At 38.9% G+C, this 17,436-nt stretch overlaps 1 protein-coding gene across 2 annotated transcripts; it reads right to left on the reverse strand.

Moving 5' to 3' along the window:
• Positions 1-1,904: 1,904 nt before the first annotated feature.
• On the reverse strand, positions 1,905-15,865 carry LOC117400020 (glutamate-rich protein 5-like). 2 transcript variants are annotated; one of them, XM_059022443.1, is made up of 4 exons: positions 15,515-15,865; positions 10,034-10,534; positions 5,495-5,608; positions 1,905-5,045 (listed from the first exon to the last, which is right to left on the reverse strand). In XM_059022443.1, the coding sequence occupies exons 1-4, from the start codon at positions 15,597-15,599 to the stop codon at positions 5,026-5,028; spliced, it is 720 nt and encodes a 239-aa protein (XP_058878426.1). In that variant the 5' UTR covers positions 15,600-15,865; the 3' UTR covers positions 1,905-5,025. The 2 variants fall into 2 exon arrangements, with proteins under 2 accessions (XP_058878426.1, XP_033855367.1); XM_033999476.2 differs by having other exon boundaries at positions 5,479-5,608.
• Between the last annotated feature and the right edge of the window lie 1,571 nt (positions 15,866-17,436).

Here is a 17,436-nt window from a genome sequence, read left to right on the forward strand (position 1 = left end):
GCGCTTTTTGCAATATTTTTGTAATGTACCTGTTCTAGTTGTGAAGACCAATGTACTGGCAGATATGAAGAACTTCAGTGTTATTATCAGTGTTTACAAGCAATGTTGTAAGTACACACATTCTGATACAGATGTGGTCGCTTTAATATTTCTTTAGTATGTACAATAACTGTTTTCATTTGTTATATATATTGACAAAGAAAATCTAAGACAAACATATACCATTTTTTGAAGACTTAAAAGTGTTATCAATAAAAGTAATGTGTAGTATAAAAAGGCATTATAGTAAAATAAACACTGCTGTTTCTTTAGAAAAAAAAGAAAGAAAAACATATTTTCATTTCACCCAGCCTAAAAGCCATACTAGTAGACTAGTCTTATACCATACATGACACTGTAGAAATGAACTTGTAACCCTAAAATATAACTTTGTCTGTTTATTGTTAGGTAAAAATCGTGTTGTTTCATTAGAACGTGAACATGTTTGTTGACCTATTGAACAAAAAAGGTTACTCCATTTGACACTAGGTGGCACTCTTGGCTTTCTGGCTAGTTGGGTCAGACAAACTTGGTTTTTGAGGAACATTGAAGTGCAAATTGAATGTGGTAAAGTCTTTAGTAAAACATTTGCTTTTTAACATATTGTAGTAATTGAGCTGAGATGAGTTTTTCTCAGAAGACATACTGTTTATCATAAAGTACATGATAAACAGTATTGATTGCATTTTGGTAAATCGAATACCAAAATGCAGTCAATACAATTTAGTGCATGTGGGAAGTAAGGAACCGCAAATTATTTATCAACTCCACTGACTGGAACACTTTTATACTGGAGAAACGAATTTGTAATGGTATTTCCTTTTCAATATCATGTAGAATGCAACTCAATCCTTTATCCCAGTGAAATAGCACACTATCAAAGGCATCGAAACATGAGCTGCGCTTCGGAGGCCTGACTTGAACGTCTGCTTCAAGAATGAAAGAACTTTCCGTTATCTGTTAGAGGTAGAGGCAGTACTTTCACAAACAAGGAGACTTTCATTAGTTTACACTAATGTGAACATTTCCATAAAAAAACAATGAATTTGCCTTATTGTACTAGTGCAGTATCACCCAATGGTTATGAAGCTAATTCACAATGTAATTTACTCCAAGTCATGAGCAAAAAAACACCAGTTGAAGTTACAAAATTTGAGAATTAATTTGGGGGGGGGGGGGGGGGGGAGCGGGGATAATGGCACTTTAGAGTAAAAAGTGTCACCTTTTTTATTTGTGTGTCAACTCTTGACAAGTAGGCATAATTATGTTTGCTGAAAGGGGGGGGGGGGGGGTTGCAGTTATTCTTACAGTGAATGTACTGCAGTGTGATTTGTTGAAACACTTGTAACGTGATGTAATGGACTGGTCTGTATTGATGTCCAGTGACCTGGCTCTGTGGGTAATCTGCATTCTGTAGCTGTTCTGCATTATCTGTTTGAAATGGTGGCAGTCAATCCATTTTACACCACTTTAACTGCAGAAAATGATGCTCCTGTCCTGGAGAGTTTCACCAGGGTGTGCTTGAAGCTGTTGAGATTGAAGCTATAGCTGCAGTGGGATCAATCGCAGATACAGCTGCCTGACTAACCAAGCAGAACTTCAGCAAACTTGAACACATTTCTTAAACCATGTCACCACATTCTTAAAAAAAACAGTTTATTGAAAGAGCACTTAAGGTTACACATTGGTTTAAATATTGATAACTGATAAGTTTAAAGTGTGTTTCAAAGCTTTTTTTAAAATGGCCACTCTGGTGGACTGGGGTTTGAGATCTATCTGTCCTCTGCAGGAAGAGCGATAAAAAAAACAAAAACATAACAAGTGCTCTGGTTTTTCAGTTCCATAGCACATCATGGATCATTATTGCTGTGTTACCTGTTTGACAATGGGGGAGTTTCCATGTGTGGTCATTTATACGTGAAGTGGTGATGCTCGTACACATTTGGGAGAACAGTTCGAGAGGATCAGGTTTGTGGCTGAAAATAACGGCCACAGAGAGGGATAGGGTAAATCTCATTTACTCGTGAGCATGATGTAAAACACAGGAAATCCACACCCATTTTCACATGGAAACCCACATTTCACGTGAAAACGTCCACTGCTCCCAATCCAGACAGCCTTGGGAGCATACGTGGAAGGTGTCTGGCACAGATCTCTATCATCCTGTGTCTCTGCTGGTTTTCAGCCATGGTGATCTGCAATAGCTGGGTTGGACAGTTTCAGTATATACCTCTAGTTTAATTATGTTCTTTTTTCTTTAATTAATAAGTTGTGTGATAAATTAGTTGAAATATTATTCACTACTAACGATATGCCACCTCACCAATGGACATTTGAAAAACAATTTGGGCTAGAGCAGTAAACCACATTATTATACAACCAGACAGAAGGCATTTACAAATCACAGCTTTATTACATGAGCTTAACACTGTGCTTTAAAGTTTCACTCAGACAAGATGTCACCTGACAACCATGGATTTCAAGGCGAGATTCTTTTCTGTACCTGTTCCCTGTGCATGGAAACCACATTTTCCCGAGCTGTCTGCGAAAACAGCACGAGAACGGTATGCATGGCTAATTTGCATATCAACCTCTTCCTTTCCCCTTCATTTGCCGAGCTTATTATTATTTAGCAGACGCCTTTATCCAAGACAACTTACAGAGACTAGGGTGTGTGAACTATGCATCAGCTGCAGAGTCACTTACAAATATGTCTCACCCGAAAGACGGAGCACAAGGAGGTTAAGTGACTTGCTCAGGGTCACACAATGAGTCAGTGACTGAGCCGGGATTTGAACCGGGGACCTCCTGGTTACAAGCCCTTTTCTTTAACCACTGGACCACACAGGTGAAAAGAGTGTCTTAGAGTAAAATAAACTGAGCTAATGGAAACCCGAAATGTATAGGGTCATTTTTCATTTGGCTCGAGCACAATGTCTCGAGAAAAATTAGAATACACATGGAAACTCCCCCAATGTGGGCAATAATCCTTACACTTTCATGGATATAAAACTGTATTTTGCTCCTAAAAACAAGCATTGAAAAAAAAAAAAAAATCAAACAATTCATTAAAGCTTTGTGGATCGGCCTTCACATTTGGTACACAGCTGTATTCTAAGATGCTCTGGGTCTATTTCAGTTATGGGTATCGTCCAATACAAACGTAATGTTTGCCAGTGGGCATGTTTTGGTTTGGAGCAGATATTTTAACATGTTGAAGTGTGGGAAACTGCCCTACTATAATGTGTGGTGTATAGTATTCGTATGTACCTTTATTATCCTTCTGCTAGGGACCCACATCCTGATTCATATTGAAGGCTGGCTCAATACAGTGTATGTAAGACATGGGGATCTACTTCTTCATGGCTCCATTGTGAACGTGATAGACATGCCCTTCAATGTTGCTTGTTTAATATTCTGCAAACCACACATGCAGACCATATTTGACAATATTTACACAGTTCCTATTTAATATCTACAGACACGATATTACCGTATGTACCACATGGCTCCAAATATGAAGTCCAGTATTTACCAATTAGCATGACAGATGGTGTACAGTGAAGCATAATGCACTTCGTAAAATATTACCATGTATAAGATTTTTATTTTCAAATGTACAATAAGCAGTTTCAAAAGTAAATATATAGTATGCATAGTGTTAAAATTAACAAGGCAACAGCAAGTAGTTCCATGCATATTTTTTTCAAACACTATTCCATACCAATACCAATCCATACTCTGTAGAAAAAGTTTTATACATTTTAAGTTTTAAATCTACATGTTAATAAAGCAAACCATGTTAGACCACCCTACTAATAATTCATTGTTAATACACTCATATTAATGACTTGCCTAGTAGAATCAAATATATAATTTGTTAAACTATAGCATCCCATTTCCAACACATCAAGCCTGTGTAATTCAGAATTATGGTGCTGGTTATATTATTTGCAAATACACTGCACTGTGCATGGCTGCAGAGTATGTTTACCTGCACAGCCCTGCAAATGCACAGAAAAGAACAACCTGTGGCAGGCATGGGGTTAAATCTGTGCCTGCCAACAATCACAGGTGTGGCCTTTATACATGTGGCCATCCCCCAGTTAGCACTCAGTAACCCAATTGGGGAATGGCCACACTTGTGATTGCTGGCAGGGACAGATTTAACCCCGTCCCTGCCAAACTTAGCCCTAATTAACTGGCTGGTCTTCCACCCTACCACAATACCATATTCACAGTTCTAGCAATATACAAATACATTATAATCCTCATTTTTTAGATTCACTTTGAAAACACTATCGTAATAACTAAAACAGTCTCAGGCAGTATTCTCAAACTTTGGTCAGTAAAATGTAATAATAATAATAATAATATTTTGCTGCAAGAATATTTTGAATAAAGTCAACACATGTGTAACATAATGCCAGACGTTAAAAGATAATCCCCCTAGGTAATTACATCTTTCAAAACAGCACTTACAAATGAGAACTAGTATTTCTTTGGCTCCAAATATGCACAGCTACATGCAGATATATAACCTGAGGACACAGAGAGACCTCTCATTGAGATAAAAAAAAGGACAGCATAGTGAAGGTCATTGCATGGCATGTAAAACAATGAACTGTGTTCCTCCACATCCTGCCAGCCCAAGCAACTTAAAAGAAGAACAGCTCTCTTCCCACTAATAATAATAATAATAATAATAATAATAATAATAATAATAATAATAATAATTAGAAATACCCCAAAGTTACAGAAACAGGCACACTCTGGCAGGTATAGTTACATTTCCCCATTGTAATTGTTTATTTTGTATCTTGGCAACTGGCAAGTTAGAAACTACTTGGTTCAACATGTTTGTAGACTTCACCAGAGCAGTTCTTCCACCAGCTTTTAGAGTTCCAGACGTGCGAAACTGTCAACTGTATGGTTGCACTGTAATGGATAGTGTCCAATAATGGTACTGTTGCACCTTGTGTTGCTTCAGTCCTTGCTGCTGGTTACTGAAATGCAAATAAAACAAGGTATCAGTCATAATGGGGCAGCAGTGTGGAGTAGTGGTTAGGACTCTGGACTTTTGACCGGAGGGTTGTGGGTTCAATTCCAGGTGGGGGACACTGCTGCTGTACCCTTGAGCAAGGTACTTTACCTAGATTGCGCCAGTAAAAACCCAACTGTATAAATGGGTAATTGTATGTAAAAATAATGTGATATCTTGTAACAATTGTAAGTCACCCTGGATAAGGGGGACTGCTAAGACATAAATAATAATAATAATAATAACAGGCCCAATTCACAAAACTTTAAGGACTGTTTTTTGCTGTTTTGTGAACTGCACACATGAATTAATTAATGAAAATAGGCTTTAATAGTCCTTAACATAACGTTACTTTAAAGCACCTTGGAAGTTTTGTGAACAGGCTCAATGTATTTTACCTCCCAGTCTACTTGCCTATCTCTGTCACAGCAGCCTCCAGCGTCTCTCCTGTTTCAACCTCTTTTGTTTCAGGCTCCTGGCTCGCTGCCTCCTGCTGCGTTTCATCTTCCACCTTTTCTCCTGTCTCACCTGGAAACAGTAACCATGGAGATTAAATCAGGATGCATTTGAACCGCTAGTTAAAAGGTCACTCTCTCATGTGCTATTTACAGTGTGTGCGCACAAAGGCAGTGGCAGTTTTAATGTGGTCATTTGGCCGTGCTGTATTTGTCAAATTGTTTCTTAACACGGGGCTGATTCCAAGTTCTTCAACCCACTCGTTTAGCATTTTATATCAAATGCTTATTTTAATATAAATATCAAGGTAGTGTGGCTAATAGGCTGCTATGCATGCAGCTGCTTTCCTGGTTCTGATTGGGTGGTTAGACGATTTCGCAGATTAAGCTGTAAAATGCTAACTATCCAGCATGTGGTGTTTCTGTATACACATAGCATGAGTAAACCAGTGATGAAAGGGACTGGACATTCATGGCTGCTTATTCAAGGTGCCTCTTGACTGGCTGGTATAAGCAGGTGACAGCCTGAAGTGTTATTTTGGTGTATTTAATATAATGTCGAGTAACAACAAACAACGTTTGTCTTTTTCTGTGTGTTGAGGGGTGGAGTTGCACCGTACAGTACATTGAACCTCTCAGTTCCTGCTCAGAACTGTTTTGCAAATATTTCATTTTCATTTTCTAGTCCAAGTACTCCCAGTATCTTTTCTGATCGATCATACCAACACACCAAGAGTCCAAGGTTTAGGATTCAATGTACTTAACAAACTACATGTCTACTGTTTGTTATTTTTGTTTCTTAGTGAGTTTTTATTTATTTTTTTCGCTATGACGAGATACCTTTGATTTCTGAGTCGGGGTGTTTCAAAGAATATTTGGTTGGTCTATCAAAAGAGTTTCCTCTATATCGTTTTCCTGGTCCTTGTTGAATACATTATGTAACTTAATCGGGAATTGTTTAGTTACTGTTCCTCCAGTTGGGAACATGTAACAATTTTTAGAACATAAGAAAGTTTACAAAACGAGAGCAGGCCATTCAGCCCATCTTGCTCGTTTGGTTGTTAGTAGCTTATTGATCCCAGAATCTCATCAAGCAGCTTCTTGAAGGATCCCAGGGTGTCAGCTTCAACAACATTACTGGGGAGTTGGTTCCAGGCCCTCACAATCCTCTGTGTAAAAAAGTGCCTCCTATTTTCTGTTCTGAATGCCCCTTTATCTAATCTCCATTTGTGACCCATGGTCCTTGTTTCTTTTTTCAGGTGAAAAAAGTCCCCTGGGTCGACATTGTCTAAACCTTTTAGGATTTTGAATGCTTGAATCAGATCACTGCGTTCTTCTGTTCTTCCTATAGTGCCTTCTCATAAGGACATTTGGGTTTTGCTAGCATGCATATCAAGTTTTTGTTTGTTAGCTGAACCATTGATAGAACATGGCAGACAGCCTCTAAAAACGGCATTTTTTTCATTTTAAAGGGGCAATTAACTATTTTTCCCCCTGGCAACGTCTACGAGTTACACGTGTGCCACAAAAAGCATTGTAGTTGAGCGCAAGATGGTACACCTCTACCATCAGCCCGTTTCATTAACTGCAGTGTAGAGTAGTGGTTAGGGCTCTGGACTCTTGACCAGAGGGTCGTGAGTTCAATCCCAGGTGGTGGACACTGCTGCTGTACCCTTGAGCAAGGTACTTTACCTAGATTGCTCCAGTAAAAACCCAACTGTATAAACGGGTAATTGTATGTAAAAAATAATGATAACTTGTAACAATTGTAAGTCGCTCTGGATAAGGGCATCTGCTAAGAAATAAATAATAACTGCTTTCCTTGTGTCCAACCAACTGGAAATGTCACCTCGCATAATTATTCCCAGGAAAATTACAAACAACAAGCTTTTTGGCAACACAGCAATGAGTGTGCCCCTTTAGGAGCTGTCTAATGTACTTTTCTTCCTCTGGTTACATGTGGACGACTGGGCCTGTATCAGGTGTATCCTACTGTGTATCTATTGACTTCCCCTGGAACACACTGGCAATATATTTTTTACATATAGTTGTATGCACCCTAATTCTTCCTCTGTTGTATAACATAAAGCATAGCAAAGAATAGTAAAACAGTGGAAGCATGGTAAATCATATACAAGCATGTATCTTGTTGTCTTATCTTTGGTGGCTGATCATCTGTCGAAGTGTTTACAAGCCTGTCAGGAGGTTTCACAGGGTCTGCTTCTTTTCTGCACTAAACTCTACTGTTTAGTACCAGGCATGGATTTGCCCCTGAAGTGTCCAAATATGCAGCTGTGGCATACTTTGGTGAGAGTCTGTTATACAGGCTTAAAGGAAACGATTCAATGAAAACTCAATAGGAATAACTGTGAATCCTTTTATCCTCTATGCTTACTATAGAAACCAAACCAGAGCTTTTGTTATTATTATCATGGTTTTCATGTCTTACTGCCCATTGAATAGGATGTTGACCCATTGTTGGAGTCACATGACCATTCATCAATCAATAAATTAGACCTGCATTTTTTTTAACATCAGTTCTGTTTTGTTCCTGAGCGCTGTGGCAGCTCTTTCTGTTACTCTGAATGGTTGCCAGGCAACCCTGTGTGGTATTCATGGTCTGAGGCATATCTATATGCATGTTTATTTGAAAATAATTTGTTTTAACTGTGATATCTGCAACTCAGAGAGAGCGAGTTCCTGCTTCTCATTCCTATTCATGTTTTTTTGGCCTGAACATTGAAAGCATTTTTGCATTGTTAGAGAGTGGATGTAAATAAAAACAGAGCAGGTCTGGACATTACCCAGGTGGAGGAGTCTTATCTTTTTCCAGCAGGTTGAACATATTGTCATTTGAGGAACATTTCCAATAGGTTACTAATCTAATTTGACAATATAAGTGGTACCTCCTCCTAATTAGGCAATACTTGACCACAGGGTAGAAATGGTCAACTCCTTTTCAGCAAACACCTATTAGAAAAAATACAGAGCAGCAGAAGATAATTAAGAGACCAGGATTGGGTGTTAGTGCTGGAGCACAAAAAGTTAATGCATCCCAAGGAAGCAAATTAAGTGAGAGAGAAATGCTTGGAGCTCTCATATTTAAAAAGGAAAAAGATGCAGACTTTATTAATACAGGAGGTATCTATATGAACAATATTTAAGAACAGGTAATCAAAGAAACTACAAAATATCTCAAAAGTCTACTGGAAGCCATAATAGTAGTACAGTACTGTTAGATTTCGAAATGTCACATTCTCAGTTTTTCGTTAAGTATATGGAAAACTACTAAGCAGTATGTAATTCAATATGTTAACATGACATTATTCAGCAGGTTTCATTCTAGTTAATTCTATAAGGTGATGCAAAAGGGTTTAGTATGAAAAATAAAACAACAAATTGGCCAATGTATTTAGTTAAGTATTTTTTCATCATAAACAGCTTACTGTATAATGAACCTTGCTCAGTAATGACAGGCATAGTTAATCAGCTGCTATATGTTTGTTACCTTCCAGTTACCTTATTGATCCTACAATAAACAGTCACTGAAAGAAAGCACTAGGAAGCACTTACCCAAACAGGAGTTTAAGGCCTGGACGGAAGGAGGCAAACGCATTGGACATAGGACTGCTGAACACTATTGCCAAGCAGCATGTTCCAGATACTTTTCTGTGGTAGAATTGAACTGTATTTTCCCAATGGGTAAAATGTCTCACTACTGTACACTAGGAAGCCATTCTAATGGGAAATTATCTTATTAAAGCATTAAGGTTTGACGCAGTGGTCATTACCTACTAGATAATTGACTGCAGTGACAGCTAGGTGTCATGAACCAATGGGCATGAAGACATTTTTTATTGCGTTTTTAGGTTGCGTCTCACAACGCATCTGAGGCATAGAGAAATCCCACAATAATACACACCCTGTCATGCTATATGGCTTAATTAACATACTTGGTATGTTCACCCATACACATATATAAGTGTACTGTGGTATACTATGGTAATAGCATAGCAAAGTGCAGTAGAACATAGAAAAGGCATAGTGAAGAACAGGCAAGCAAGGTTAATCCAAGAGTATTGTAAATCACAGTAAAACCAAAAAGCCTGTGTTCCTTGTAGTTACATTTTGTGACCACCTGCAAACTTTTGGATTTCAGTCATTTTGCAGAATATTACACATTGGCCCTGATAAGTGTAATGGGCAGTGTGATGCACTGCCATTTGGGATTCTAACCCCTGTAGGTGGGATGAGATGTTCCAAGTTCTATAACCAAAAATACAAACAAGTATTTTGCATAGTAATTAAGATGCTTGATGCTTACCCTTATGTTATGCTCAGCTGGCCAATCAGGCAGGTTCAGAAAGCCTTAGATTTACACACTCACAAACACTACACTGCAGGTCAAAACTGCACCTTTATACTATCAACTGGCAGTATCAGTTACCAAAGCGCTGAGTTGAATCGCTGGATTGGCACTTATCTTCTATGTTTTTACCTTTAGCAGTTTCCTGTAATTCTGTTGCAGCCTCTGGCAAGCTGGGTGCCATTTCTATCACTGTTTCTGGGAGGCTCGGTACCATTTCAGCCTCTGTCTCTGGTGGGCCCATTGCCACTTCTGTCAAGCTATCAGGGGGGTTTGGAGCCTCTTCTGCCACTGCCTCTGTGACTCTGGGTGCCACGTCCTCTGCCATGGTCTCCAGGAGTGTGGGTTCCACTGCAGCAGTATCCTCTGGGGAGTTAGCCACAGAGGCATCTTCAATGACTTCTTCCACCTCAGCTGCAGGCTCTACAGTTTCTTCAGCGGCTGCCTCTGATGAATCGACAGCGGTACAATCCGACAGCATGTTTTCTAAAGGTGCAGTCTGCTTAGGGCGAGTATTTTCAGTTGGTACATTTTCCTCTGGCAGGGTGTCTGTCTCTTTTAACTGATTTAGGACAGACTGGTCAGGAATAGTTTCGCTTTCATCTGCAATGGGGCTACTCTCATCCAGAGGAGCTGTGTTGCCATCGTTATCAGATGTTATTGCACATGGAAAGGAAAGAGGAGGAAATGCGTTGTGAAATATGTCGATTTATATTTGTATTTGAAGCCATCAAAGCAATCATATTAAAGTAATGTTTATGTCAGACATATTGTACCAGTTACTCTGTTTACCAAAACAATGAAATGGAGTAAAATAAATCTGTACCTTGACAATGATTCTTCTTACTGGAGAGCATAAGACCTCTGAAATGAGTTTGGTTCACATTAGCCCACATTAGAAAACCACTATGCCATTAGGTGCAAATAGCAGTTTTTGTGTTCAGGTCAGGATTAAGTTGTGCTGTTAAAAATACCCCTCCAAAATGCTGGTTTTTAGTAGTTTGGGATTTGGTTGTATACTGTACAAGACTTTAATGTCTTAAACAAAAAGACTCCCTCTTTTTGTTTCTCGACTCTTAATTCTTAGCAGTCAACAAAATAACAACACAGATCACTAATATTCTAAGCACACACAAGTCGGGTCCTTCTCTGCATCTATAATTCTGTAATAAACAGTAAAAATAAAAACTTTTGGCATGACTGAACAAATTGGAGATCCATTTTACAGCACCAGGGCCAACCTCCCAAAGCACTGTACCATCTTGACATGACAATGAACACAAATTAACAAATGCCTCTAGCCACATTTTAATATGTTTTTACATGTTTAACATATTTTACAGAGCAGGTGCCATGTCTGCTAACATAACCGAATAGCTGTAGACATTCCTCAGACTACCTGGAACTGTCAACGATGCGGCTGTTTAATTAGAGAGGACAGTTAGTTCAAAGACAGAGGCGTCAGACAAACAGTGTCAGCTCCACTATGGCCCAACTCTCCTTTACTTGTGTGTATGTCAAACGACAGTTTCACTATGCTTTACTCTAGTGTTTTAACTATGTCAAGTTATTTTTAGTAAACCAGGAAGAGAACTGATATTCCTCATTTTAAAACTGTGCACATTCTGAGTAGGTAGCAGGTTTCTGATGACCTTTAAACTTTAAAAGTCTAGCCTGGAGCAGTAGACTGTCTTGAAGCGATGTGGCTTCCCCGTATCATTCCATCCACTCCAAGTCCAACACAACCACCAACTCACCAAGCTTATTTGCTGCCTTTAAGGATTTGCAAACACTATATTTGTGTTTTGTTGTTTGAACTTTATTCCTTGAAGCTCCAAAGATGTCAGCTGGCATTGATAAAACAGCTTACTTCAAAAAGTGGTTACATTTGGTGGATATTTCAAATACAATGCTACAAAAAAAATAAAAAAAGCATTGATGCTACTTCCTGGTACACAATTACTTCCTTCGCTGTGTGTTCATTTTACTGTAATTGTGTACCAAGAAGCAGGAGTTTGATCTTCATCCTGAATTAAAGAGAAAAGAACAAAAACCACCAGTGATACGATTAGCACTAAGATTAGCACTAGCCTTCTCCTCCTAGGGGGGCTAAAAGGTTCCAGTGCAGTGGTTTGAGTTTGGGGTTCATACTTGATCCTCACAACAAATTCAGCAGCCAGTTTCACATAATCAAGGTCAGTATCTGCCTGAAAGATGCCGATGACTGAATTGCAAGTGGTTTGCTAGGATGTGTGGGGAAGCTCACATACTGTAGCACCTGCATACACTGTGTCTGTCTGTGAATGTACTGCAGGGCCTGATTATTGAATTTCTTATGTTGATTGGAGTAAACTGTTTTATTTAATGATAACAAAATGACTGTCAAAATACAACTGATTGCTTTCTTTTGAAGCCTCTAGTAGTCCATCTGTAACATTTTACCATTCATTATCAAACCATTTTAGTTTTCTTCTGTTTGTTTATTTATTCTTTGTTAACTGTATGGGAAACAAAAAATCTTCTAGTAAACACTTGACATTTACCAGTGAATCTCTGTAATATACCTGATTATTATCTGTAATCTTGTGTTTATACTGAATATCCCAAGCAAGACCTAAAATTTGAAAAGCAGCAATGTTTGGAATGGCTAATCCTTGTCTAAATATGTTTTTAATGATCCATAGCCTTGTGGATAGGGATTGCTAGGAAACACTAAAAATAAACATTAGCCCTTTGATACCTCTGGTCTGAATAAAGAAGGTTGTGCTCATAACACTTTGTTGATCAGAGTCTGTTACTTAACATGGCAGACAATCATTAATAAATGTGCAATAGGTGAACAATATAACAATATTAATCTCTGAAAACAAATAATTTATATAAAGGGTATGGTAAAAGAGGGTATGTGGTTAACAAACACATTACGTAATATAACCAACGAGGGAGGTAGTCTAGATATAGATGCATCTTTTCTCACAAATGTGAAAGTTTTTGTTCCAGAGTACCTGTCAAATAGCTAGCTGACTTCATCATTACACATTTGCTAATAAGAGGACATTTAAAAGTTATGCTGTAGGGGCTCCTGAGTGGCGCATCCGGTAAAGGCACTGGAGTGCAGGATGCGCTCTATAGCCTGGACGTTGCCGGTTCGAGTCCAGTCTATTCTATTGCCGACCGTGGACTGGAGCTCCCAGGGGGCAGGGTACAATTGGCCGAGCACCACTGGGGGGGGGGGGCTTAGGTCGGCCAGGGTGTCCTCGGCTCATCACGCACCTTCGGCCCCTGTAGTCTGGCCGGGCACCTGTGGGCTTGCCTGTAAGCTGCCCGAGAGCTGCTTCCATGGTGAGTCGGCAGTCTGAAAAGAAGCGGTCGGCTGACGGCACACGCTTCGGAGGACTGCGTGTGCTCGTCTTCGCCGCTCCCGAGTCAGAGCAGGGGTAGTAGCAGTGAGCTGAGCCTAAATAATAATTAGATACTCTAAATTGGGAGAAAAATAATAAATAATAATTGGCGACTACTACATTAAAATTTTTTTTTTTAAAAAGTTATGCTGTTAACACTAGCAAATCATTTTATTGCGAGACAAACAATTAATAACATGCTACCGAGCTTTGCAAGCAAAAAAGGAACCACCGCAGAAGCACGGCATGTTAATCTCTTTGTTTTATTTGGTATTACAAGATTTAATTTTTTACTGTGTTGCTTCTGTTAAGTGTACAAAACTCTTCCCTTTACCACAGCATAATGTAACAAATGTGTGCAGAGAGAAACATTATATGAACTATTTAATAACTACCATTACTAAGATACATCTGTATGCATATAACCATAAAAAGGTTTCAGCAATATGTGCTATTTTTGTTTTAACAAATATTGGCAGTACATTATAATTTGGCTAAAGTTTAAAATTCCATACTAGATGGGCAAAATAATTTAGCAGCAAAAACAAATACCTCCTGTTTTAAGGAGTTTTTTTAGGAATGTTCTTAAGGACTGTTTTTTTTAAATTAAGCTTACATTAAACATTGCTAAAAAAAAAAAAAATGATAAAAACCCTCACAAAAAATAGTGAAAAATGAAAACATGACTCAATTACAGTATAAATCAAAACATTGATTAAAATAGCCTTTGTGTATAGGGCCTAGGCACTCTTATAATATACTACTATGGTCTGATTTTAGAGCTGAGACTTTAGATCTGACACTTGCAATACCAAAAAGATCATACCATAAAAAATATTTAAATTAAAATTGAATTTAGAATTTAAGCAATAGGCTTCAAAACCCACCAACACAGAAAACTAATAAATTAACAAGCAAATACTCACATTCAAACTAGACATTATCATTTAGGTTTGTTAATACATATCTTAGTGCCAGCCTATCAAGTATCAAGGATAGAGTGAAATTAGTGACCCTTTTTTTTCTTCAGTGACCTTTCACACCAACCTTCAATGACCATATGATTCAGAGCAAGTTTATTCTGTCATGGAATAGCCACATTTTCTGATATTAAACTTTTTTTTATTTCTCAGAACAAAAGTCAGCTGGGTTCCTTTGTTTTTAAACTGATGTTGGACAGAATTCAAATTTCATAAAAAAAAAAAAAAAAAAAAAAATCTATCAGTGTTTTGGAGTTAACTAGTCAGTTGGGGAACATGTCATGACCCTCAAACTGAAGATCTTTGTTTGCATTAACTTGGTTTGACATTCTGTAAAATGGTAGTCTATATTCACTAACCTGGTATAAAACCAGGGTTCACAACTGTTTTCAAACCCACCTGGAGTGTGAACAGTGGTACAGGGACAGAACCAGTCTGTGAAGAATTGAAGACGACAGCTCTCCACAAGTGTCTTTATAATACCTCTCTGGAAACATCCATTGGATACGGTCCAACTTAAGAAACATCTGAGTTTAGGTTGTTTTTCTTTTAGAAAAACTCTGAAACTCAAATATTTGTGTTTTCCTATAATACATTCCATTGAATAGTTAATAAAATTGATTTTTATTGCAACCCAGGTTCCTTTTAAACGTTCCACTCAACGAATTAGACATAACTATGTGTGATTGACTAAACGCTTTGAAGCTGCAGTTCACCTCGTTGAATTATTAAACATAACAATCAACCTCATTATGTTAAAATACGAATTAGTTAGTAGGGTATTAAATTACCCATATATGTAACATACAATTGACATAATCAGGACAGACGTCTGTTTAATGCATGCATGTATCCTTAATTAATAATAATACTATCTGCAATATGATGTCAGCAGCCAAGTGACAAAGTAGATGAAGCTTTCTTATGGCTACTGTATATATTGGATTTATAACACCGTGCAGAATAAATTCTTAAATCCATAGACTGCATAGAATCCCAATCCATGAATCAATGTGAAATTGTCGGCATTTTATCATTAATAATATCGGTATTTTAAACGTGCACCAATAGAGAAATACGGTATTCCAATCTTATTACAGCAGCAACATATCCTTTGCCTAAATCAACTGACGGCTTTATGTGCTAAAAAAAAGTTATTATGCATGGCTTACATGGAAAAGTAAATATATAGCGTTACCTGACTGTTAGTTAGTTTATTTATTTAAACTTACCGCATAAATTTCCTCCATTATTTTCCTCGGGTTTCACACCCGGTCTGTTGTTCTCCTGGGTTTGAGTGCTGGTCGAACAACCCATTCTGAACTTTGATACTTATCCAGCACCGACAGAACTAATATCAATGTAAACTAAGAAAGTAAGAAAGTGCCTTGACGTTGACTAGGCTAGTATTCTATGAAACGAGCAAGTCGGAATCGATTTTTAACAGTAGTTTAACATCTTTATTCCCCATTAACCTTTTCTTTACGTCTGGCCTGAGCTGTCGTCGTATCTGTCTATATTATTTGTTGTGAACGGTTGTCATTAGAACAGTCAGGGTAGAAAAGCGGTGTATCCCAACCTGAGGACAGTTACATTATTCAGCGAGCTTGAGGGCTGGGTGTCAGAGCACGCATGGGTACCACTCAAGTTAACCATTTATTTGGTTCTGATGGGATTCACAGAGGGTTTACATGAAATGTGGGATCTCTGTTCTATTAGTTAATTGTTTGTTTCTGAAAAGTGCTGCTCAATATTAAAGTTATTTTTTACATTTCCACCAAGAGTGTGTAGTACTGTACAGTAATTATTATTATTATTATTATTATTATTATTATTTATTTATTTATTTATTTATTTATTTATTTATTTATTTATTTCTTAGCCGACGCCTTTATCCAGGGTGACTTACAATCGTAAACAAAAATACATTTCAAGAATCACAGTACAAGTATTAATACAATTAAGAGCAAGACAAAATACAATGACTTTGGTTCAAGCAAGTACAAGTATGACAAAATACGATTCAATAATGGAGCAGATAACAGTGTCAGTGATAGTTACATCAGGATATGATTAAATACGAAATACTACAGATTAAACACTTGGCAGATTACAGTACTCTGAAGCACAGGATTAAATGCAGTAAAATAGGGGGCAGATAAGAGCAAGTAAAGCGCGTTTAAGGAAGGGTGATAAGTGTCCCAGGGGAAAAACAGAGGAGTTCTACAGGTGCTGTCTGAAGAGTTGAGTCTTAAGGAGGCGCCGGAATGTGGTCAGGGACTGGGTAGTCCTGACATCTGTAGAAAGGTCATTCCACCACTGCGGAGCGAGGGTGGAGAAGGAGCGGGCTCTAGAGGCACGGGAGTGTAGAGGAGGTAGAGCCAGTCTTCTAGTGCAGGCGGAGCAGAGAGGTCGAGTGGGGGTGTAGGGAGAGATGAGGGTCTGGAGGTAGCTGGGTGCAGTCTGGTCAAGGCATCTGTAGGCTAGTACAAGAGTCTTGAACTGGATGCGAGCGGTGATCGGGAGCCAGTGGAGTGAGCGGAGCAATGGAGTTGCATGGGAGAAGCGAGGCAGAGAGAACACCAGGCGGGCAGCGGAGTTCTGGATGAGCTGGAGCGGACGGGTGGCGGACGCAGGGAGGCCAGCCAGGATGGAGTTGCAGTAGTCTAGGCGGGAGAGTACCAAGGCCTGGACCAGGAGCTGGGTGGCGTAATTGGTGAGGAAGGGTCGGATTCTTCGGATGTTGCTCAGGAAGAATCGGCAAGTGCGTGCCAGAGTGGAGATGTGCTGGGAATAAGAGAGGCAGGGGTCCAGTGTGACTCCGAGGTTCTTAGCTGAGGAAGAGGGAGAGAGTGTGGTAGATTCCAGAGGAACAGAGATAGAGAGATCAGAGGAGGGGGAGGAGGAGGAGGGAAAGAAAAGGAGGTCAGATTTAGAGACGTTGAGTTTGAGGTGATGCGAGTGCATCCAGGAGGAAATAGCAGACAGACAGGTAGAGATACGGGAGTGGATGGTGGAGTCAGAGGTGGTGAAGGAGAGGAAAATCTGAGCATCATCAGCATAGAAATTGTATGAGAAACCATAGGATGCGATGAGGGGGCCCAGGGAGCGGGTGTAGAGAGAGAACAGGAGAGGACCCAAGACTGACCCTTGG

Source organism: Acipenser ruthenus, chromosome 4, assembly GCF_902713425.1.
Source record: "Acipenser ruthenus chromosome 4, fAciRut3.2 maternal haplotype, whole genome shotgun sequence".
Lineage (NCBI taxonomy): Eukaryota > Metazoa > Chordata > Actinopteri > Acipenseriformes > Acipenseridae > Acipenser > Acipenser ruthenus.